At 44.0% G+C, this 26,087-nt stretch overlaps 1 protein-coding gene across 1 annotated transcript in view; it reads left to right on the forward strand.

Moving 5' to 3' along the window:
- The first annotated feature begins 5,732 nt into the window (after positions 1-5,732).
- The window catches only part of LOC126539783 (uncharacterized), a 32,496-nt gene continuing 12,141 nt past the window's right edge, over positions 5,733-26,087 (forward strand). The window contains exons 1-3 of the mRNA XM_072286311.1: positions 5,733-5,826; positions 13,022-13,077; positions 13,968-14,057. Coding sequence (XP_072142412.1) covers positions 5,787-5,826; positions 13,022-13,077; positions 13,968-14,057 — 186 coding nt within the window. The 5' untranslated portion in view covers positions 5,733-5,786. The remainder of the gene's footprint in view (positions 5,827-13,021; positions 13,078-13,967; positions 14,058-26,087) is intronic.

Here is a 26,087-nt window from a genome sequence, read left to right on the forward strand (position 1 = left end):
AGGCGCAACCTTCTGGGCACGCCCTGCTCCGCCGTAGCCTTCGCGGTGCAAGGAATTGAAGAATAAGCTGGATTAACTCTAAGGGGATCATAGGCGACCTTTCATTTTCAATAACTACGTTCTTGCGGAAAGCACTGTAGTACTTTTTGTGGCAACGTATTTCTGAAATCGACTATTTTAACCTCAAATGGGTTTTTCGACTTCCATAAAAAGTTGTTCAAGACCCATTTACCTTCAAAGGGATCAGTGAACTAGGCCTAGGAAATGCAGAAGTCAGCAGCCCAACATGCAAAATTGATATCTATGCAAGCATGACAGACATGGGGAAACACCATGCTTCACTTGCAACACGTGTACGCATTTCTTCATGTGGTGTACAATGTGTACTGAACAGCTAGGATACTCTTACGGGGGAAAATAAGTAAGAAATATATTTACGGAATATTTACAACTGTAGCAGCTGTCAAGGGGGTAGACAGCGAGCTATGTTAAGAGCGTCGTCTTCTTCGGATCCATCTAAAAACGTCTTCTTCGTCAGCCTGTCGCATGACCCCCGGCGGCTGAAGCATAGAGCTGGTGCTGGTTAGTAGGCGGCCTAATAATTCGACTGAAGACGCTTGACGTGGACCACGCCAGAACGATGCTGAGGGACGGTTGGGAAAAGAGGGGTGATTTCGCATGTGGCCTGAGTTACTTCACGCAAGACACGGTAAGAGCCAGAGCAGCGTGAAAGTAAATTCTCCGAGAGGCCAACGCATTGCGACGGTGACCAAATGAGAACCAGGACGTGCAGCGTATAATGGACGTCACAATGGCGGGCATCATATAAGCGCCGCTGATTTTCCTGCGACTCCATAAGTCGACGTAGGGTAATACGGCGCGCTCCTTGTGCTTTGAGTACGACTTCACGGGCTTACTCAGATGTGAACTTCAGAACTTCAGATTTCAACGGCGTCGAAAGGTAGTCTAGGGTCGCGGCCGAACAAGACGAACAATGGAGAGAAGCGTGCGGTATCATGGTTAGAAGAATTATAGGCGAAAGCAAGGAACGCCAATGCAATGTGCCAGACGCGATGGTCAGAGGGGACATATATGGACAGCATATCAATAAGGGTTCAGTTAAGACGCTTGGTTAGACCTTTTTTTGTGGATGGTAAGCAGTAGCAAGATCGTGTTTAGTCGCGCGCGATTATAGAATGTCATTAACAACTTGTGGCCTCGGTAGGCGAGGAGCTGTCGAGGGGCATCTTGGCGAAGGATGAGGTTCTCTAGTAGGAGGGATCGGCAACTTCGGTTGCGCAGCTTGTCGGAAGAGCCCGTCTGATGGCGCATCGGAATGTGCAGGCTTTTGCTATAGCAATCCACTCTATTCCCGAAGCAGACGTAGGGAAAGGGCCTAAAAGGTCAACACCTACGCAGAAGAATGGTTTCTATGGTACGTCAAGAGGTTGAACGCGGCCAGCAGGCAGTGTGGTCGGCTTCGTCGATGAAAAAGGTCACACGCAGCGATATAACTGCAGACGTCACGGCAAAGGCCAGGCCAAAAGAAGCGCCGACGAACGCGGTCATAAGTTCGTGACATGCCTTGGTGATTGGCCTTCTGTACATCATGAAGCTGGGCGAGAACAGTCTGACGCAGATGCGTTGGCACAACCAAGAGTCGGTCAGGGCCCTCCGAGTGCATGTTATCACGGTGCAATATGGAAGGTTAATGTTGAAACATGCGAAGGTAAGAAACGGGCGTCGTTGAAGTCAGCCGTTGAATAAGGCCTTGTAAGGAGGCGTCCCGACGTTGTTCCGCTGCAATATCTCGAAAAGCAGCCATAGAGAGAATGGGGACAGGTAATCTGGTCCCAGAAACGCCAGCTGGATTGAGAGGATGGCGCGACAAGCAGTCGACATCTTGATGTAGACTGCCGGTTTTGTATACAACTGAATAGTATTCTTGAAGGCGCAGAGCTCAGCAGTCAAGGTGCCCTTAAGGATCTTTTAGAGACGAAAGCCAACACAGAGCGCCGTGATCAGAGCTGACTGTGGATTTCCAGCCATACAAATAGGGGCGGAAGTTACCCACTGCCTAAACGAGAGTCAAACACTCACGTTCAGTACTAGAATACTTGCGCTCAGCAGGGGAAAGAAGGCGACTGGTGTATGAAATAGCGCATGCTCGCGCTTGTTGTTTCTGGGTCAAGATAGCTACAATGCCGTGATCACTGGCATCGGCACAGACTTCTGTAGGAGCTGGCGCATCAAAGTGAGTGGAGTTAAGCAGCCCTATGAGGTCGGTGAAAGCACCAGCTTGCCAGGACCTCAAATAAAGGCCACGTCTTCCTTGAGGAGCTGAGTAAGAGGGTGCGCAACGACGGCAACATTTCAGACAAACCTACGGAAATAGGAGCACAGACCCAAGAAGCTGCGAATGTCCTGCGCACTTCCATAACAAATGTTACGGCGGTAAAGGAAGTAAGAAATCAATTTACAGGATATTTACAATAACTGTAGCAGCTGACAAGATGGTAAACAGTGCGGGATGCTAAGAGCATCGTCTTCTTCGGACTAATCATAAGACGTCGCCCTCGTCAGCCTATCACAATATGTTCAATGTTAGCGAGTATTATTTCAATTTGTTTAGCACTCGTTGATTTCAACATGCCACAGGGGCATACTAGACAAGCCACATGAAGAACTAATAAAGCTGTAGTGCCGGTATTCAACTACGAATTTCAAATCTCACCAAATAAAGTAATCGTACAGAATGACTGCGCAACAAAAATGCGAAAAGACCAGATATATGCGTAGCATTGCATAATAAATGGTGTCGTTCAAAATGCATGGGCAGCTTGCTTAGTTTGTGCATCGCAGAATACCTCAGAAGGGCCACTGAAGCGATGCAAAACAGCTCAAAATGTGTAAAGATTTTATTCAATAACAGCACAGCGTATTTTAGCGAGAGCATACATAGTGACTTCGGAGGGCACATCACTAGGTGTCACCAAAGAATTATCACAATATTCAGTCTCTTGGGTAGCGTCACGAAATTGAATGCTAAACAGCAAATGTATCTAGACAAGTGTACGTTTGGCTAGATATCTGCAGTATCCCTAAGCGAAATAATCCACTACGAAGGAACACACTAAAGCAATCTTATTGTGTTGCAAAAGAAAGACCTACATGAGTACAGTAATGTGGGCCCCGAGTACGTATGGTCAGGCATATTTCTCTGCCTCCAACAAGTGATACGAAATTTCAAGTATACAAGGTACACAAAATCATCAAAAAACAATAAAAATTGTGTCCTAGCATAAACAAGTAGATGATTGCTTTTTTAAGCAATGTAAATATCAACGCTTTAACCTCACACAGAAATGCTGTCTGCAACAAAATCCTCTCGGACAAGCAATCCAAAGATAATTCCTTCCAAAATTCAAGGAAAATTATTTTGCGTTAGGCATGCCACTTTCCCACCATGCCCTGTGTCAGTGTAAGATAATTTTCTAAGGAAATAAATATATTTCTTCAGTAGCTGTCTAGATGAGTGCATTTAATGTTGTACTGAGTCTCAGGATTCCTGCAATTCAGAACAATCTTAAAGACTCTAGTTCAGTGTGCAGCGGCTCTGAAATTAGGTAAACAACTATCAAACCGACGTCAGCGCTTTATTTTCAATACTTATCACTGAAACAGCAAAGGCGACAAAATAACTAGCCATAAAGGCTGCAGAATGTCACTTTCATAACATGAGAGTTCACATTCTGAATATTAGGAAATTTTATAGCCTTAATATGGTGGCTTTTACATGGCATAACCAACTTGGGACAACGCTCGTCTAATACTCAGTGCCACCACAACGGTATAAATAGCCTGCCCAAGCAGGGGGGTGCTGTCTTTATGTTATGTGACTTTACAGACAAGGCGTCGCCAATAAATCTGCTCCGCGCCTGTCGTCTCCTCTCTAATAATGGTGACGAGGAAAACAGCAACGTGCCGGCCCTGACTCGAGCATCAAACCGCAGCTGCCATCATGAACCACGCCCAAAAATCAGCACCGTCCCCTGGCCACCAACCGTTCATCGGACGCCTGTCGGAATTCTCCACCATGATAGGAAATGTGGCTGTCTATCTTGAGCTGTTAGAGGCCATAGTGAGAGTGAATAAGCGAGACGAACAAAGCAAGACGGACGCGCTTATCGCCATACTGAATGACACCGCATATACTACGCTTCGGTACTTCATATTTCCAGAGGCCTTTGCAAAGAAGACGTATGAAGAGATAAATCAGGCGCTTCTTAATCGTTACGCGCCGAAGCGGTCGGTAGCAACAGTAGATCACGGCCATTTCTGTCAATGCGCGTATTTCCCCCCTATGCCTCTTTCATGAGGTTTTCCATCATTCATCGCTACGGACCGAACTTATCACGCCACCCACCTATCACTCAGCACGGATTGACCATAAACACAAAGCAAAAGGCTTTTTTTTGTAAAGCAAACACATTCTATTTTCCCTTCATATCGCACACATCAAACGATTAGAACCGCCTACCTGAAGATATTGTTTTCATTTATGATCATTCCCTTTTTTCCGATTCTTTAGCTGCACACCTGCTTTGTGATAGTCCTGCTTAATCAACTCGTTAATCTCTCCTCCCAACTCCTTTCCTTTTTTTACATGTGTCGACATGCCTGCAATTTCTTCAGCTTTTTCACGTTTTCTTTTCTTTCTCCTACTGTCTTTTGTCTCCCTTTCCCAAATTTCTCTTACGCTCATATTTGCCACTATCATTGCATAATGCTGTGTCTATGTCTGTTCAGTAGGGTTGTATTTATTTTAGTACCATTCTGTTATATTTTCTTTCACTTCTACAATTTGTCGCTAATACTGTATAACCCTGCACGTTTCATTCTGTTCCTTTCTTTGTTCGTACGTTGTCACTCACTGCCCACTGAAATGTCTCGTCGATTGAGGGCATCGAAAATCATTTAATAAATAAATAACGTCAAGTAAAGCAGGCAGGCGTTTTGAAAGCAACTGGAAGGACTGCTCGAAATGTCTAACTGCATTCACACCACCTTCAACAGCCAAGAACATCCTACATGGCCTGCACGGGTAGTGTAGCATAGCGTTGTAGCTTTGGGAAGAATGTTCAGAGCAAAGAATGATGTGAAATATTTGGTGGAGCCTAGTTGCTCTTTAGATGGAGGCTTATGCTGGCATGTTCGATACAGCGTGGCCCTCTTCCTCCCCCTCCCTACTTATTGCTGCAGGATCTAGGGCGCGCCGGGTGCAGAAAAATGACACGATAAAATAAAGGACGCTAGATTAGGTTCTTCTTACTATCAGCTTCTGTATATGATAAGTCGTGTGAGGGAAACGGGTTGCGTTTATTGGTTCCCGTACGTGGCGGAGGGGCGCATTATTCACTGGAACTCATCACATGTGAAGAGGAGGAGAGCAGGAGAAATTATTTTAATTTTTTAATATCTGGTCATGCAAAGGTTGTCACTTAGGCCGAGGGAACGTCTGTAAATGTCACTCTAATGGCACGACAGTACACATGCTTAAAGATCGCTCAAAATAATCTTTGGCGCTGCTCAGAAAAAAGCTTGAACTTTTCTCAAGAATATATTTGACATATACTCATTGAGGTCGCTCTAATACTTGTAATTCAGTGGACACTACCTTTATGCGGCACCAAAATATCATGTGGTTCTTCTGAATGTCAGATTAACAGGTTTAAAACGAATCCTGCAGTCTTGACGCCAGCTAAAGAAGATACGGCGAATGAACGATGACGATTGCTGTACTACCAGTGGTACTACTGATCCAGGGTAAGTGAACACGGGGATTTTTACAAGTACTTTATTACATCAAGAGTATAGCAAACGATTGGTCACAAAAGCCACCAACATATGTTGTGATATGCGAAGTAGTAGGAATTTACTACTGTGGAATGTTATCATGAACTACATTTCAGCTTCTTGCAGAGGTTTTGGGATATACGATTTATTCTCTACTACAAACAAACCTATTCCTTTGATAACCATCCTGTCACTTTTGTGACAAAAGAGGGTACAGTTTAAATGATGACGTGACTGCATCCACACTTGCCAAACAGTGAATTGATAAAATCCTACTTTTTATTATTACGTACATCATCCTTCTAACAAGGTAATTGTTAGTATTATGTTGGTATTTTATATCCGCATATTTCTGATACTTACTGACAACTTCATGCTACCTTTGCGGAAACATACTCCTTACCAAGTGTATCGTCGCCATTGCTCATCACCGCTCTGTTTGGTTGCCTTCGTTAAGACTGGTACCACACTGTTCATTATTGATAGTATGATCTGTCCAGCATATTGAGCTAGAAATTATGTAAAAGTTAGGAGGATAACCTGGAGTAACTTTAATGTTAACGGTTGATATTTATATGTATTTGCTTCACGAGTTCTATATACAATAGTATTCCTTGTTTGTGTTTGTGTGTAAATTAATGAACATTGTGTTGTTACAAACACTGTATGTCCAAATGTTCAATCTGCCGAGTGGGGCGACATGTCAACTTACGCGTGAATGATCCAAACTTGCATTTTTTTATCAATAATTTGCGTCCTTGTCACTCACTCCAACCTGTCCCCCCGCCTGGTCGCGCTCCGTGATAATACTCTCTACCGTCCTAATACCAACTCCGATACTCCCAAGCCTCTGCTCGTACTACCAAAGCCACTCTGCACCATCCTTCTCCACCAGCTCCAGGAAGCCCCGACAACCAGCCACCTCGAAGTATCTCGCATATATGTTTGCGTGCTCTGCCATTTCTTCCGGCTAGGCCTCTACGGCTATGTGCGCCTATATATTGCTACTTGAGAGTCCTTCCAGAACGTCAAGCGTTCCTTCTTGCTCCCTCCCGGCCCACTTCTGCCAATAGACATTCTAACTACCTCCTTCTATCCCGGCACCCTCGATCCCGTTCAAGCGTTTCCGACGTATTTTTTGAACAAATAGATCGCCGTAACTCCTGCATACGCGAGAAAATATATGCTGCCGACCATATGTCCCTTTGACGTGAAGCACTTCCTGCTTCGCGACGACATACTGCACCATAAAGCTTCATGGCATCAGTTTCTCTTTTAAAATTCGTCGATTATATTCAACAATGGTGTTTATCATGTCACTAGCTAACCAAGCTACAGACAAGTGGATGTACGAAACACCTTAACCGTACGCTCACTGGCTACTATGTACGTGCCTACATCGTATCCCTACATCAGTGGAACGTAGCTTAAACCCACTTCTTTTGTAAGGATATTACTCTAATAGACCCGACGGCCAGTGACTCCACCCGTTTCTTTTGCGAAATTTTGTTTGTTTAATAAATCGCCCCCACTACCAGCCTATTGTATGTCCATTACAGGAAGAACGATCTCTCCAACGGTTACTAGCTGGCCCTCTCCAGTCTACGCCGGCTTCACGTCCGATCCTTCAATGGATTGCATGAGCTGCGCAACGCTACTTTCTCTAACCGCAAAGTGCACTATCAGTTATTACCCACTTTCTCAATAATCCAAACAAACGTTTCTGCTTCTGTTACTAATAGACCTACATTTCGGTGCCAGGATTCAATGAATTGGCCTTAGCTTCTCATGAAACCGATTCTTTTCTTATATATGCCAAGAATTATCGCTACAGCTTAGTAGATGTCCAATTTACTTATTCTATTCTACACAAGAATATTGGTAAGCTACGAGTAAATACTGAAAAGCCACTGCCATATGCTCACCAAAGTATTTTATTCATCAATAATTATCCTATTCTTCTTTGACTACTCCACTAGGCAAATGGACTCTTTATTAGCTTTATTTGATGGCCTACGTGTCGCAAACAATTTTTACCTACTTGGGGATAAGACATTACATTTGTTGTTTGTGTAAATTGTTTAAACGCTCCTTTAGCCATTGCTCATTGTCGTCTTCAGTTATTTATAGTAAGTCACTTTCATGAGCAGTACAATGTCATCTAGATAAACGCTGCTGACCTTCACACCTAACACTTTGTAACTTGGCGTCCTATAACGCGAAACTATTGCAATCTGCCTTTATTCAAATCTCCTGACCTGAAATTTACGTAACCGCCGACGCAAGCATCGGGTGGTTAACCGAGGCGTTGTTTGAACCGCCCAACCAAACGCTTTTCTTCTTGACAGGAGGTGAATATTATTTTTTTACAAAGCAAACACCAATTCCTATTTTGACAGTATTTCTCATCTAAATGGCTGACAAAACTCGAGGATCATAAAAAGTGGCGAGCGTTTCGTTGGGACCAAGTTAACGTCGTGAAAGTAGATAACCGGATGAGCAAGGCGGTGCCGGCGCCTGCGATTGGCCCGCTTCCACTTACTTAACATGCAGCGGCTGGTCGAACATCGCGGCGGCGTGCAACAGGCGCTTAACAATGTCACTGAAACGGACCCTGAGTGAGGAATAGTTGGCACAGCAATGCCGCATGCGTGTCGAAAAATATCGACAATGTTATAGTGCCATCGAAATGGTTTTATTATGCGCATTAAACTTGGTCGCTTCTGCAGCTCCGCGTAGACAGTGCAAGAGCAAACGGCGGGCAGACATCTATTCCTTCCGGAACAAGGTATTCTGGCTAGCCTGAAAAAAAATTTGTGGGCCGTAGGAATGCATGCTTAATGTGTAAAAGTCCCTCTAAAATTGCGAGATTCCGCGCTTTTATAACGTCGCGGGAAAAAAGAAGTGCAGAGAGGCCAAAATCTTTCGGCTAATAGCGTTGCGCTGATGTAGAAAAACGATTGGAATCGAAAATAATTCTTTTCTTATTTTTTTTTTCTAATTATGCATAATCTGTTCGTAGAGGTGATATGATTTTCGCGACGTCCCGAGACAGACAGGCGTAGTGGGGTAGCCCGAAATATTTTTTGACGAATCGTGAAAGGCAGGTTTGAGAAATGGGATAAAAACAGATTAGAATTGATTTATATTACAGCGCCCCTGATAGCTTGTCTATTTCCAAAAATTAAGTCAATAGCATGGTAGATTGGACATGCTCTTAGTGGACATGCTACTTAGTCAGTTTCTGCCGTTTTCTATAAATAGAAGGCGCTAGATCTCTGTCAACCTTTGGTGAAAAAGCAAGCTTCATTGCTCTCTGTTTACTTGATATATGATTAGGCAGGTCCTCTAAAAATTTTGAATACATAATTTTATACGTAACGTAGATTTCCTTGAAAATATAATTTATTCCTGCCACCAAGGTTTCCGACGCGGTATCTCAACTGTATCCAAATGAGTGGAACTGGTCATGATATATGTCGGTCTACCGACACAACCAAATTTACAATATTTTCCTGCATCTTGAAAATGCCATTCGACCATGCGTCACAGCGTATGTCTACTAAAATTTAAAAAAACAATTGTAATGAGAGAGTTCATTACTGGTTCGAATTGTAGCATTTCTATTGTGTTCTTAATGATGCCGCTCCATCTAGCTCTCTTGCGCTGTCCGGTATCATGTAAGGACGTGTGTGTTGCATTATTTTTCTACGTTCTCTGTATCAAGGGCATCGTCCGCGATATATAACCATAAATATACAGCTCTTCGCCTTATGCTGCTTTTGTACTAAACAATTGTTACTGGTAATGACCAGATGCTACTAAGACTTGGCGCGCTATAACATAAAGCTATTCCAAACTTTTCTATTCCAATTCTGCAATCATCCCTCCACGATTGATCAAAAACTTCTTGAACCACACCACTTCGCCTGTCTATCACGCGACTTCACAATAGCCGCGCCAGGTCCCTATCTGATATAACGCGTACACACTGATTATGCATCATTGGACCAAACAAAAAAAATAGTTATTTCTGATTTTATGCCTTTTAGCCATTAGCCCTCGGTTATTGGTCAAAAGTTTTCGGGCTGCACCCACTTCACCTGCCCGTAACGCGACGTCACAAAACCACGAGAACTCACCTCGTCAAAGTGACGTGTAGGCGTTAAAGGCACATTAATGTGCTGAACAAACTTTTTCTGAATAGCCGCAGACTACCCTGTTCCGAAAGGAATTAAAGTTGGCAGCCGCCGATCGCTCAGGCACTGGCTACTCGCACCTGCGGAGAGCGTGGGTCTATTTGCGTACAATAAACCTTTTTGCATGGCCGTGTTACGTTTTCAAGCACTCGGCACGTTTATGACCTCGTTCTGCCAACTATTCTTTGCTTACGGTCCGTTTTAGCGAGATTCTTAAATTGCCGTTGCATGCCGCCGCGATTTTCGACCAGCCATCTCAAGCCAACTAAAGTAAAGCGGACCAATCGCAGCCACCTGGACCACCCTTTTTATCCAGTTATCGATTTTCAGTGCACTGACTCGGCATCATCAAATCCCTCTCCACTTAACCGTGCTCCTCACCTCTTGTCAGCCAATTAGATAAGACAAGCCGCTTAATGTAGGCCATGCTATTCATTTTTAAAGCTAACAAAAGTGACCTCCTCTAAAGTAAGGAGAGCGTTTGATTAGTCTTTTCAGACAACCGTGCGGGTCATTGCCCCATGCTTGCGTCAGCGTTTACGCAAATTTGACGTTAGGAGATTGCAATAAAAACCTCTCGGAATAGTTTTACCTTATAGGGCCCTTGTTGAGCTCAAACTGACGCACCGAACGAGAAGGAGCTCCAAGGAGCCCTGTTTTCGTTAGTCACAAACATATGAAGCCAACAAATAACAAAGCCAATAGAAAGGGAATTGAGAGACAGGATTCCACATGCGAAGTGACCGTTAAATGTAATGAAACTGCTGCCATAACTCGCACCTTAAAAAATTGCTCAGTATTGTTTCCATAATTCGTGAAAGGCAACCTGTATGCGTAATAAGCAGCTGTAATTCCCTCCGACCTTAGGAGTAACTGTAAGATTTATTGCACTGCAAAGTAGGCACTGGTAGAAGTAGGGTATCTAAGCCTAACTGAAATCAACATGCCAAATCAAACTGCTTTCTTATCATAACTGTTCACATCATTTTTGGTATATGCTGCTCTCTTATAGGACCCTTCTTCAGAAAAGGCTGCATTTCTTTGCCTAAAATGTGCAGAAAACGTTAGTTAGGCTTGCACGCAACTGTTGACAAATATTATGCACATCTTTACGAAAAGCAGTGATTCGAGAAGGATAGAAGTCTATAAAACAAAAAACAAGAATGTACCGCGTTGAAGCAAAACGATCGAACTATCCGAAAAAAGACCGTTGAATTTCCGTCTTCCACTAACCGCTTCAGCAGCTCTTTTTCTCACGACCTATATTCGGAATCATTGGGCGCTGACATACTTGAATGTCCAGAACTGTCTTCACTTATGAACCCCCTTGATGTCACAAAATATGAAGTTACTGAGTCTACCTTGTATTTTGAGTTTTCAGTATTGCGTTATTAACTTTATCTTGGATTTCTACCATCTCTTGTAGAGAGATCACTGTATTTGTTACAGAAGATTGTTTATTTTGTTGAGTTCCTTTTTTTTTCAACACGCTTTACTGAAGTGCTTTGATTTGATATGACTTTGATTAGAGTGGCTGTCATGCCGCGCAGTTGTGGCAATATGCAGCGTCGTTTCAGTCGTGATTTGCGTCTTAAGCTGGCGTACGTCTGTTTTAATTTATTTTCTCGAACATAAACTTGACTTCTGGTCACGCGTGAAAGCCTTCTGTTATTAAGCTTACCCATAGTAGATTAGCGAAGCGGAAATCATTTTGCTCCTGGATGATGGTGAGGGTATGGCAATTGAAACGAAATATTCCTCTGTCCGCTCCACCAGGAAGCCAAGAGATGTTCATTCAGAGAAGTGTGCATGTTGCTGAGCGTTATTTTCCCAAGAACGTAGTTGCAAAGCAGAGTGTAATCGTGAGTGTACAGCGCGGAGGTTAAATTTGGACGAGTCAATTGAGAATGATAATTAAAGGAATGTCAATGAAGGCTGTGTTTCCAATCATGGCGTGTTTGTAGTCCCACTTAATTTTTCTTTCATGTGTTGTTTTCTGCCACTCTCTTATTCAATATTTGCTTTGAAATAAATATTGTGGCGTCATATGACCCAAAAATTTAACAAAAGTCTAAATAATTGCTATGGTTTACTTTCTACAAATAGCCTTAAAAGGGTGTGAAGTGAAGAAACTGAGGGATTCTTGTGAATAGTTTCCGTGGATTTAAATATAGCCAGCTTGTGTCTTAAACGCAAATTAATGAGCAACCGTCGGGTGTGGGCACATATTCATGCTAATCGTGGCATGCGAGCCTCAGCGCGTGAGGGTCTGCTACGTGAGCTGAAGCAGCCGGCAAACATTTATGCGCACAGTTATGCGAAAAAGAAAAACACCAGAGGCATTCGTGGCGGGTGCTGGAGCTGATGGTTGGCAGTCGCGGCGACTACTGGCAGCGACACAGGAGCGAAAGAAACGCGCCAAATATAGTGACTTGGACGCGGTAACGCGGTCTGTCGCTGTCTGTACAACAATCTGCGAAGATGCGTCGCGTCACCTCAAGAAGGGAACACTTTTCTCAGATCATTTGGCTTTCCTGTATATATCGCTCCATGCGTGGGACAAAAATATGGCAACCCTGCCTCTTGTTCTCAGGAATAGTCGTCCAGTGTTTCCACGTAAGGCATGATATAAATGAACGAAGGTTTATTTAATAAATTTGTTTAATGCGAACCCAGTGAAGCGATTTCAATGCGTCACCAATAAGAAGAAACATTTTACTCATGCTCACAGTAAGCAAGAACTAATTTTCAATGGAAGCAAGGCGGAAAGATGTTTTGTTCAGATCAAGTAGCTTTATGTAAACAAATATTTTCTGAGAATTTATTTGATTGGAAGACCAGCTAGCTCTGGGCCGTCCGGCAAGCCGAAGATGCCGCCCGAGTCCAAGGACTTCGAGCCGCCACCGCCACCACAACAAAAACTGCCGGAGCATTCTTTATTAAAATTTCTTCTTCTTTGATTGTAGTGCTGCAACTACCAGCGCTAGGAGATGACCGTTGTCCAGGACCAGCACCTGACCCGGTATGAATATGCGATTTCCTATTCTGTCTCATTTCTCACATTGGATTTACTGGTAAATACTCGGAGCGGCATGTCTCACTGCTATACTTTGTGTAGTAAAGCTATCGCATTCTATGGGGCATTTCCGATTCACCGAGACGCATTCAGGTAATATTTGTAGCCAGACATGCGTTTTTCCAGCCGCAGGGGGTCAACTGCAGATTTATTGTGCTTTGAAGTATAAAGGCTGAGAGGAAGGATATAGTGCAGGAGAGTGTGCTTTGATTTAGTTTCCTGCACTCGATTCTATATATTAAAATTGGCACTGCGTTAGTGCACTTAATGTATTAATGGTATGGAAACATCTGAAGCCTATTTTAGTCCAACAGGACTCATGCATGAAGTCATTTTTGCAGCCAATGCTGCAAGTTTTCTTTTGAAATGTTTGGTTGCCTTGCGCTTTCCTTGCTGGTATAGTGCGTGTCTCTCCACCATGTGTCTGCAAAAATTTCTGCAAGCTCTGACAGATGAGAAACAAGATGTTTGGGAAGAGTTTCACTAAAGCCGCAAACACGTTTGTTATTGCTCGACATGTAGTGTAACTTGTGCACAAGAAAGGAGGGAAAAGCAGTGTACATTTTGTTTATGTCTGTGTAAATGTGGGGTATGTATCTTGGCATGGAAGATGAATACTGGTCCAATCAACGTCGCCTAGTGAAATTTCTTATAGATATGACAAAGGCGTTGCCATGTAATCGATCTCCGTTCAAACATCACACATTGACGGAGTACTACGGATATCATTCTAATAATAAATATCTTCTTTTAGGAGAAAAACGAACTCTAAAGTGTTATCGTTGATTAAATATATGCGCAGCATTAATAGAAAATTTACTGATGCCATCTTTCAGGGAGTGATTGTTGACTACTGCAACTATTACTGCGAAGGTGAGAACTTTGGATGGCGGAAGCAGTACTACCAAAATGGAACGAAATGCAAGGTGCGCTGATACGTAGTCTGCACAGAAATCTGCTATGACACGCTCTTCCGAGTTATATTGCTGCCAATGTAATTGAACTGGTCTGTTCTCTGCATTCCACGACTATAAGGAATTTAGTAGTTTCACGAAATTCTCATGTCGGCTGCCTGTTGAGAGAGATTCCGCGTGAGAACATCTTGAGCCCATAGACATTTAGACATACTTGCATTGCAGTACGTCAGTGTAGAGCTGCTGTAAGAGGAGCGGAGCTAAATCGGAGAATTCGAGATCACGCTCGTGCCCTAAAACGCCCTCATCACACCCTTACAAAGGTGCACGCACAATCGTGTACTAGACTCATCTAAATAGTTTTACTTCACTAGCTAGGATCAGATAGGAAGCTCATTAGACAGGAAGATACGAAGTGCATTTTAACTAAAACCATCGAGTGGAGCCCTGCACAGGCTGCAGCTTACCTGAAATCCCGTGCACAGCTCTGGTCAGGTTAGTAAGGTACGACACTTGCCTGGTTTGGACTAGGGTGGAAGACTTTCGGGGTCAGGTCGGGCCCCGACTTCGGGCGGTTTTCATTGGGGTCCGTAATACCGCAATAGACCTGGTTATGGTGCTTAAAACATCGAAAAAGGATAATTTTGGTTAGTAAACTTAGCAGGGCATTGATGCTATGGAGATTATTGTCTAGGGTAATGCAAGCAGCATTTGTTTTCGCGACAGGTGTATGATTAGTGATTATACGTGATGAAATTTTGCGATGAAATTAAGAAGACAGAGGGAGGGTTGCATGACGCATTAGACTGCAGTGCACTTATTTATTAGTTTGTGGTATGGGTGCTTTCGATATAAATTTGAAGATATAAGAATGTACATTCGAATGTATACAGGCGGTATATATGTACAAACGATATGTACATTTTAGAAATGTCCATCGGTTCGGCAGAGATAGTAGAAAACAACGAATTGTCCTGCAATCTGTTGATTATGACGACGAGCAGAGAGCAATGGTTATAGAAGCAGAATATATGTGAAGACTCAAGTGTCTGATTCCGCAAATTACGAGATCATTGAGAGCACCACCGGTCCTTTGTTCGATGTTGAAGTCTCCGCAGATGGCGAGCGGCATGTCCCATTCCCAAGCGTTCACGCAAGAACGTATGAAAGCAATCTTGCAGCAAGCTATTACTTGCATTGCCACGAATCATTGCACTGTCACTTTAATGGCACCGGGATTGACTAAGATGACGTCGACGGTAATGATTTCGTTCTACTCTACGTGATCTATGCAAATGTCTCCGACACTGTTGCGCACTAGCGTATCGTAAACATGGGGCGACAGACGTAGCGTGACGGGTGTGATCGTGGAATGGCGTAAACGTCTTTATACATAGGGCGGCGCCAGCAAACATTGACATGAGCCGCTTGCTCGGCCCGCCGAGTTCATACGCACTTCCAGGAATTACCAACTGGCAGGGGTACCATGACTGGTTTCAAAACCTGTTCCCCCGCCACTGCAGCCCGATGCTCTAACCATTCGACCATAGATTACACAGTGAACCAGGTTGGCGGGATAACGCTTAGGGATATGCATGGGGCGCTGTACCGTAAAGCTATTCCAAACTTTCTATTCCAATTAAGCAATCAGCCCTCCGCGATTGATCAGAAACTTTTTTTGGACTTCGCCTGTCTGTCACCGACGTCACGATGGTAGCTCTCCATCTGATATGACGTGTACACAATGATTATGCATGATTCGACCGATCAGAAGAAAAATTATTATTTCTGACTCAACGCCGTTTCGCCATTAGCCCCATGCTATTGGTAAAAAGGTTTCAGGCTGAACCCACTGCACTAGTCTGTCGCTCGACGTCACAAAAGCGTGAAACTCATTGCGTCAAAGTGACGTGTACGCGTCGAGTATGCATTAATATGCCGAGCAAAACTGCACTCTCTTTTTTTTTGAATAGCCGGAGAATGCCCCGTTCCGAGAGAAATAGAAGATGGCTGCCGTCGACAACTCGGGCACCAGCCACTCGTACCTGCCGGAGTGCATGCCGTTTATTTGCGTTTAACAAAACTTCTTGCGTGGTGGTATAACGCAATCGAGCTGTTTCGGCACGCTTACGACCTCGCTCTGCCAACTCTTCCTTGCGGAGGATACGTTTTAGCGACATTCTTAACTTTAAGTTGAACGCCGCCGCGATTTTCGACCAGCCACCGCAAGCTAAGTAAGGGAAAGTGTACCAATCGCAAACGCCGGCACCAGCCTCTTCATCCGGTCACCTATTTACGGTGCGCTGGCTCGGCCCCATCGAAACCCTCCTCACTTAATTAAGCGTGCTCCTCGCCTCTTGTCAGCCAATTAGACTAAAGAAAGGGCTCAATGTGGGCAATCTTATTCGTTTTTAAAGCAAACAAAAGTCACCTTCTATAAACGAGGTCAGCGTTTCATTCGGCTGTTCAGGCAACGCCGTGGGTCACCGCCCGATGCTTGCGTCGCCGGTTACGCAATTGACGTCAGGAGATTGGAATAAAAACTTATTGGAATAGTTTTCCGTTATAGGGTCCATGGATACGTACATAGACAGTTACCCCTGGAAAGTCTACAAAGTACCCTAAAAATGCCAGTCGCATTTAAAATGTCGACTATATAACTTGTTGCCCTTGTAGAATTTTGATTCAGTATAGAAACTTGTTGGATCCTGTTCTCTGTAAATAACCATGTGTATTCTACTCACCCTGCATGGACTGTCTTCTGCAGTATTTCATCAATGCAAATGAATAAATGAATGAATAAATAAATAAATAAATAAATAAATATAGAACAGCAGGGGCAGGCAGGTACATCCCGTAAGCAGTATTACAACCAATAAGGGCACATTAGCAATGACCTCCCCTCAATCTCGGTTGATACGTCGAGGTTCTATTTCTTCCACGCTTCTTCCGCGGAAACGAATTTGCGCCTAGGGTGCCATTTGGTAATAAGAGATTATTTCGCATGCGAAAAGAAAAATAACTCGTAAACAGATACCGCAGGAGAGCCATCTAGTATTATAAGAATGCGGGAGGCAAGGAACAACTACTAAACGGCGCGATACGCTGTTTGTGCAGAAGAATAATAAAATTGTGCCGGCATCCCAAGAACGGTAAAACCTGCCGCCGCTACAGAAGTTCAGGCAGCAACTGCATTGCTGGTAAGTGGCACATGTGCTTGCACCGCACAGCAATGCAGCATATATAAAACCACTACCGGCCACAATATTTTCAGGACGCACTTGTCAGCGCACAGTCCTCCTAATTGTATACCCCCATGAATTGGTTCATACGACCGAGGCTGCACATGGCTACTGCGTATCGGTGCGCCCAAAACAAAGTGTTCTTGTGTCACTCGTCAAAAATGAAAGATCGAAGAACTAACACACGACAAAAAATGACGTACTTACTTTAGCAGCCTTTAAAATCAAGTGTAACATTACGTAATAAAATAGATACAAATCAATGACGGCGATGACATCACTGCACTTGGTCTGATTGGCAATCGGAGCACGTCTAGTGGGAACTGCTAGCGGGAGCACGAGAACCCGTGGCCGCGCTCTGCAAGGAGCCACCACCGGTATCTTCAAGTCTTTGAAGACGACTCGCCAAGCATTTAGCCAATCGCTTTGCACTTGCGCCGCAAGACCTCACGAGGCGCTGGCAGTGGCGCACTCTGCGGAACGAATTCCTTGGGTAGGGTGGCTAGAATTAGGAGGTTTAAAGACCGCGACGCCGCCGCCATTGCCTAGGGAGGCCCCGCTGGGGGAAAATTTGGCGCTTCCGTCAGGGGCGCTGGTAGGGTGGCTAGCGCGGGGGCGCTGTGAGCTTGTCAGTCTCGTAGGCCACGGTGCAGTGCAAAGTAACTCTCGTGGTCGGTGTAGTGCAGCTGTATTTTTCTCGTGTTTCCTAAATTTCGATCACTTCACAACACAGCGAATCTAAGTGGCACGGAATGGGATGACAGAATGGGAATGGGATGACAGAATGGGATAAAGGTAGGAAATTTGCCTTCAAACTAGCCTTCTAGAACACGCTTCATTATTATATAGCTACATCATCATCATCAGCCTATCTTTATCTCCACTGGAGGACGAAGGCCTCTCCCTGCAATCTCCAATTATCCCTGTCCTGCGCGAACTGATTCAAACTTGCCCTTACAAATTTCCTAATTTTGTCACCTCATGTAGACTTCTGGTCTCCTCGACTGCGCTTTCCTTCTCTTGGAACCCGTGTAACTCTAATGGTCCGCCGATTATCCATCCTACGCATTACGTGGCCTGCCCAGCTCCATTCTTCCCTCTTAATGTCAGTTAGAATAAAGGTTATAATCCGCTTGCTCTCTTATCGAGACCGTCTGGACGTTGCGCCTAAGATATTTAGTTACATCACTCTTTGAGTGGTCATAGCTCGTTCTCAAGCTTCTTTGTCCACCTACAAGTTTCCGCCCAATATGTTAGCACCAGTAGGATGCAGTGATTGTACACTTTTCTTTTCAATGATAGTGGTAAGCTCCCATTCCGGATCTGGCAATGCCTGCCGTATGCAACCCAACCCATCTTTATTCTTCTGTAAATTTCCGTCTCACGATCAGGGTCCTCCCCTGTGAGTATATGACCTATACAGGGTGTCCCATCTAACTTGAACCAGAGTTTAAAATATGAAAATGTCACGTAGCTGGACAGAAGAAAGGCAACGTTGTTTGTGGTCGCTCGGAGGTACTCAAACAATTTTTTTTCAATCCGCCTAATTAGATGATTAATCTGACTTAATAAACTTCTTAAATATCATAATTAGACGAAAAGTGTAACTGAGAAAATGGTGGAGCTACACGCAATAAGATATTTGAGATTAACAAACACATTGAGAAGCATTGTATAACCCTCTCTAAACAGCAGTGGGACGAGGTTTGCAATTCGATAGACGGCCAAATGCGCAATGGTAAAACTTCGAGTTTGCTTAAGCATCTGCTTAACGAGACCAATACTAAGTCTAATCAGAGGCATGTCATTGGTTGAACCATAGATGAGCCCGCACGAATGAACTCTGAGGATGAATTATTCCGCATGCATGCTGACAAATATCTCCCAGTCGGCACAGGGCCGTCTCCTGTACATCACGATTACCAGGGCCAGGCCAGTTCCTACCTGGATGTGGAGTTTGGCGTTGAGGAGATTCGTAGGGTTCTACATGGACTCAATGGTAGATCCGCACCAGGGCCGGATGGCATCTCCAACAATGCGTTGTGAAATCCGGATGAAAAATCAATCGTATACCTCACAGAGGACATTAATGAAATTTGTAGGAATGGAACCGTCCCATTACCTTGGAAGACTGCCTTCGCAGTACTCATCCGCAAACCTGGCAAAACACCTAGCGTTGACAGCTTAAGGCCCATCATGCTTGCATCCTGTGTGGGTGAGGTAGCGGAGCATGCGGTCCTGAATCGACTCACCCGGTTCCTGGAGAATAACGACATTTACCCCCATAGTATGATAGGATTCAGACCAGGCCTATCCACACAGGATACCATGAAACTGATTAAACACCAAATCATAGACAACGACTCTAGCGACACTCGGGCCGTTTTGGGACTCATCTTGAGAAGGCCTTCGACAACGTTCTACATTTGCACATCCTAGCCTCGATATCGTGGCTCAATCTGGGTGAGAGATCTTGCAACTATGTTAGATCGTTCCCCTCGGATAGGAAGGCTAACTTCCGGGTGGCAGATCTTGAATCACAACTGCTGGAACTTGGCGAGAGGGGCACCCCACAGGGGTCAGTCATTTGCCGCTGTTTATTTAGTATAGCCATGGTCGACCTAAGCAGAAAGCTTCTCGACATTGAAGGTATCAAGCACACTATATACGCTGACGATATAACTATATGGTGCACAGGAGGCAATGATGGTCATGTTGAGGGAGCCTTACAGGAGGCCAAGACACTATCGAAACCTATCTCGAACCCACCGGTCTCAGATGCTCCCCCGTGATGTCGGAACTCTTAGCGTATAGTCCCAAGAAACGCGGTCCAAGGCCCAAGGGGTGGACATCGTTAGAAGACAGAAACATTAACATATATACAAAAAACGGTTGCCGCATACCCAGAGTCGGTTCAATCAAGGTCTTGGGCATGATCATTGAGTCAGGCGGTACAAATGGCAAGACTATACGCTAGATAATTGGACTAAAGACAGAGTTCATCTACCTTTAGTCCTTTCATACCAGGAAATGTATGTCTGAATAAACAAACTGAAACTGAAAACTGAAAGTGCTGTTCGTTTAGTTGGGAGGCTATAAAATCGGCATCATGGACTCAAGGAGGACAACGTCATTCGACTAATACATGCCTTCGTTCTGTGCCACTTAAATACGTGGCAGCCATGCTTCGATGGAAACGGGCAGAGCGGGATAAATTGAATGCACAGCTTGGGAAGATTACTGAGTGGGTTCTCTGGTTACCCGTATACACTTGTACAGAGCGCCTAATGCAGCTTGGCATTTATAATACTCTCGAAGAGATTGCAGAGGTGCAGGAGCGTCCACAGCTAACTCGCCTCACTACAACGAAGGCAGGGACATCCATCTTGCTGGAACTCGGGTATCACCCCGATAGAGTAGCGGAGGAGTTCTCTGACGTTCTTCCGTCGATTCGTTAGAACATTACAGTCGCGCCCACATACCTACGAACATGCACCCCGATCATAATCGCGGTAGAAGGAGCGCAAGGGCGACCAACATCCTTAGGGAAATACGCAGTGATCAGCGACAGGTCAGCTTTGTGGATGCCGCTTCTTGTAAGGCACGTCAGCCGTTCACCATCGTCACTGTGGATGGTCTGCAAGGAATCAGCAATGCTGCCTCGGTTCGGACGAGGGACTCCGAAATAGCTAAACAAATGGCTATTGCACTAGCCCTGCTGGATAGCTCACGGGATGTCATCGATAGTGATTCAAGGTATGCAGTCAGAGCATTTGAAAAAGCCACCGTTTCCAAATAGGCCCTCAGACTTCTTGGGGGCAAGGCAATCACGCACCACTTCATTTATTGGTTTCCCGCACATCAGGGTCATATAAAGGGTGCTCCTCCCAACGTCAATGAGTCGGTTCACGGGGCTGTGCGTGAACTTGCCCGCCGCGGTACACTCGACCAATCGGAAGTTGACTCCCCAGAAAACAGGGACACGCCCTCCACCTATAACCAGATTACTAAACACTACAATCTCAGCCATAGAACCTATTTTCTTCCTCATCCGTGGATCAATAGAGCTCAAACAAATACCTATCCCAATCCGTCACTCTTACATAAAATCTATGCAGATACACCAATGCTACCTGCCGCGATTGTGGAGAAATAGCCGCGTTAGACCACATGCTCTGGCGGCGTACCCGGTCACGCTCTATAATCGATAACAGCTGGGCCAGATGGGAGGCGGTTCTCTGCAGCCCTCTTCTGGCTGAACAACTCTGGGCTGTCCAGCAGGCCCACGATGCGGCCGAGGGGCTCAGCCTTCCGGTTCCCACGAGCGAGCGGCCCGCTCTGTGAAGACTCACGTTCTCCAGGGCTTCATTAAAGTTTTACCATACCATACCATACATGAAAAACTCCCGATGCAGCTTTCTCTTGCTCAATACGTACTACGTAAAAGTGTTTTTCCGAGCATGAAATAAACCTGCAAATGCACGTAAAACTGCCGCCCGTGTGGCCGCTGGAGGCACTTTGCGTGCATTTGCGGGCTTTTTCGAGAACGGAAAACACTTTTATGTCGCACGTATTGACGGACAAAAGTTTTTCACGTCACTCTACAATTTCCTAATTAACACTTTTCATTTAATATATTGAGAAGTTGAATAATGAATTAAGACTGAATATCTAATTAGGAGGAATGACGGCAAACAACATTACGTTTGTGCTGTCCAGCTACGTTGTATTTGCATATCTTTAAGCTTTGGCTAACGTTAGGTGGGACACCCTGTATAAACCTACTTTCTTGAGACTAGGCGCTAAATGGCGACCCTGAATTCTTGTTCCCTTGTCGGATTATTGAACATTATCTTTGTCTTCTCCATATTAGTCTTCAACCCAACTCTTACACTTTCTCTGTTAAGGTGCTCAATCACTTGTTGTAATTCGTCCCCAGTGTTGTTGAACAGGACACTGTCGTCTGCAAACCGAAGGCTGCTGAGAGATTCGCCGTTGATCCTTACTCCTAAGCCTTCCCAGTTTAATGACTTGAATACTTCTTGCAAGCATGCAGCGAATAGCATGGGAGAGATGGCGTCTCCTTGCCTGACCCCTTTCTTAATCATTAACTTTCTACTGTTCTTGTGGAGAACCAAGCCAGCTGTGGTATTGTTGTAGATATTTCCCATGGTAATCAAGGATACCTTCGGCGCTCCTTGATTACGTAATGCCTCTAGGACTGCTGGTATCTCGACGGAATCAAATGCCTTTACAGAATCTATGATAGCCATAAAGAAAAGTTTATTGTACTCGGCAGGTTTCTCGATTACCTGATTGATGACTTAAATATGATACATTGCTGAATATCCCTACCTCAAGCCGGCCTGTTCTCTTGGTTGACTTATTTCAAGTGATGCCGTTATATTATTGGAAATTATTTTGGTGGTTATGTTATACAACACTGAAAACAAGCTAACGGACCTATAATTTTCAGTTCTTTAAAGTCTCACTCCTTGTAGTTTCAGTTTCAGTTTATTTCTTTAATAAGGAGGAGGCATACATGCTTACATACATGTATGCAAGTACAGAAGGCATACAGAAGTACAGAAGGCACACATGTATACAAGTATACAGAAGGGGGTCCAAGAGCATGTGCCTGAAAGGGGACCTACTGTCAGAAAATATACACATTAGAGGAAATACACAGCATAAAGCATCAATACAGTAGTCACTAGGTGGAAGATTATACAAAGTAAATGTAGTAAACTGCAAAATCATACATATTCAATAGGTAGCGTAAAATTAAAACAGTAGTTAAAGGCATTCGCAACAGAACAAACCAACATACTTCTAAAGGCTATAAATTAGAAAAAAGAACTAAAGAAAAAGGAAAGACGGAAAGGAAATGAGCAGGAGTGAAGTGAATAGCTTAGATATGTGGATAATTTTGTCTATCTATTAGAAAAGTGAAGTTTAGCATAATGTGGGCATTGTTCCAGTCCTCTCGTACACTTGAAGTCGTGAGGCATTGCATATTAAAGGCCGAAAGTTCTTCAAGCATGCTGTTTCCTCCATATTTGATTGGTTGTTATTCCATCTTCTTCTACCACTTTTCCCCGGATCAAGTCTTGCAAGGCATTTCTACGCGTAGGCCTCCAAACCACGATGAATCAATGGTTTCCTTCACAGGATGCACATTGTGCCAACAAAAAGGAAGCGATGTTTTTTCACGCAACCGATAATATTTGTCCGAATATTTTGGATTTTGAACATTTACTAACTAGGTTTGAAGTATGTTTTTATGGAAATTGTATTGTGAGATTTAGAAAGCAGCACATGAATAATGATATGGATCGACTGTAGAAAGGCGTATACATTAGCTGCTGAACCCGTTCAGGCGGGCGAAAATGCACTTCTTATTTAAACATAGGTTTTGGACAAATCAGTGCTGCCAAGACCGTTCACGTAGGCCAAGAGGCAAATGTGTCGTACTTGACCCGCACAGAGGTTGCTTAATTGTCATCGCCGTGTTAACGTGCGACCTGGTGCGTCTTGCAGAATTTTATTGTCCTTTGAGAAGCCCCCCCCCCCCCCCCCCCGCCCCCTCATTCTGCGGCTGCGACCAACCGGTTAGTCGCGCGTTGCACCAATCGCAACGATCGCTGCGAATTTCCGCGTGAATTACGCCGAGTTCCGCAAGAGGTATTTTGTGGCCTGTTTTGGGAAACAGCATCGGTCGCTCAACACAATGTTTACACACTTTTTATCTATAAACGTTCGCTCAGCAAGCCTCGAACAGTGCGACTAATTGTGTTGAGCCGCTGATTACGCAAGCGGTTCGTACCATCAGCACCGACACGAGAACTAGGCAGATGAAAACTCGGTGAAATCCTGTGGTCTGGTTTCTACGCGTTTATTACACGCGTCACTGCTAATCAAGCGACCGTTATTTTTTCACGTTGGCTTTGGGTGCGGACAGTACGTATATTTGCGCGCTTTTCCATTATTCATAAGCGATGCGAGTTTTCAATAGCACGAGGTGCTCCTCGCGAGAAGATATCATCTTCAGATGCCGTTCCAATGTTCTGGTTTGTTGCGCCTACAAGCTACTCGTGATACGCAAAAACAACACAGTTGTAGCGCGGTATGTTTTTACGGATGGCGCAATTTAAACAGTATGCAACTGTGGTCAAAAGCTGGGCCGAGGGGATGTGACATGATAGCATAGTATCCGATGTTTTCGACATCGCGCTATACGCGTGGCCATTTAGTTGCTACCTGTCGGTTTCGGCTCTCACGCGCATTTTTCCCGGTGAATTATGACATTTCAAAATTACATTACTTCTGCTGCGAGGCGTCCAAGCGAGCGTGCACACTATATACTGTAGTGAATTTTTTATAACAACATATTTAACGGCTTGACTAGGAATAAGCAGCAGTGTAATTTTTTCACAACCGTTAACCGCACGAAAAGCATCATTTAAACAACTTGATCTCTTTTTTTCTGATGTATAATTTATTCCTACACGCAAATCAATAAAACATCAATATGTTGCCGACGTTGTATCCTTACTGCACATGCATTAAGCCTCATTTTAAAAGCTAATTGCATATTGCTCTTACTTCGGTGCATTGATTTTTTTAATTTTTGCTGCCAGTAATATGACAGTCAGTAGTCTAATAAACTACTTCGCCGTATGTATGCTTGCCTTTGTTTACTTCTCTCTCTCTACCTCCTGTAAGGTTCATACAGCAATAGAGAAAGCAGGCAAACAGTTTGGTTTTTTCAACAGTATTTTTATCAGCACCTTGTTTCTTGTTTTTATCATCTGTTCCTGCGAGTGTTTACAACCTTTCATGTGCGAATGGTTCTTGCTGCTCCACTGCTAATAAAGTAAGCAGACGTACTATGACGCATAAGCGATGCCTAACAACATAGCTGCAAAGTTGCCTATGAGTTCCCAACTACATGTATTACTGCATACTCTCATACGACCACATCCTAATATTACTGCCTTTACAATTAAAGTATCATTCAAAATGTCGTGCAACTTGCAGGACACACAAAAGAAGCGTGATATTTTTCTATCGGAATCTCTTTTTTTGTTATAGTGCGAGATGCAGCTGCTTACTAATGTATTCCATGGTGTTATTTAATGCCGTGTGTTGGTAGCCTACTCAGCCTAGCTCACGCGGACTCAGCCACAGCCAAATTTATCTTCAACCGAGCTTGCTCCCAACTAATAATCCCCTAAATTTTACTCGGCAAGGCTCGCTCGAACGCTTCCTCACGGGTCGGTCGAGGCCTTAATAAACTGACTCTTGAGCGATGTCACCGACCGAGGTATGCATTACGACTTTAAGGTTGTAACTTGTGCAATTCATAAGAAAACATTGCAATGGAGTTCGTGCTGCATTGGATGAAAATATTGAAGATTGTGCACATTGCAATTAGTTTCATAAAATTTCATGGATCGTTGCATGAAAATTTCGCGTAATGTCAATTCCCACAAATGCATTGAAGCTGCCTTTATTTTTTTGCTGGTACTGCTGGCTATCTACCCTGTAAAAAATTTTCCCTAAAAAAACAAATTTTCTGGCAAGGCAGCTGCCAGAAAATTTCCGTAAAGCTCTCTTCTCTGTCTTTCCGTTTTCTCTTATTTAACAAGCTCTTTCTGTTTGACATTAAGAGAAATTTTGTGTTTAAAGGCAGTTATCTGTTTTGTATTTCAAGAAGAGTTATGTTTTCTGTAAAAAATTTTTCTGTTATTTCAATAATATTTTGAATTTTATTTTATAGAAAATGTATGTGCTAAAC

This window comes from Dermacentor andersoni, chromosome 2, assembly GCF_023375885.2.
Source record: "Dermacentor andersoni chromosome 2, qqDerAnde1_hic_scaffold, whole genome shotgun sequence".
Lineage (NCBI taxonomy): Eukaryota > Metazoa > Arthropoda > Arachnida > Ixodida > Ixodidae > Dermacentor > Dermacentor andersoni.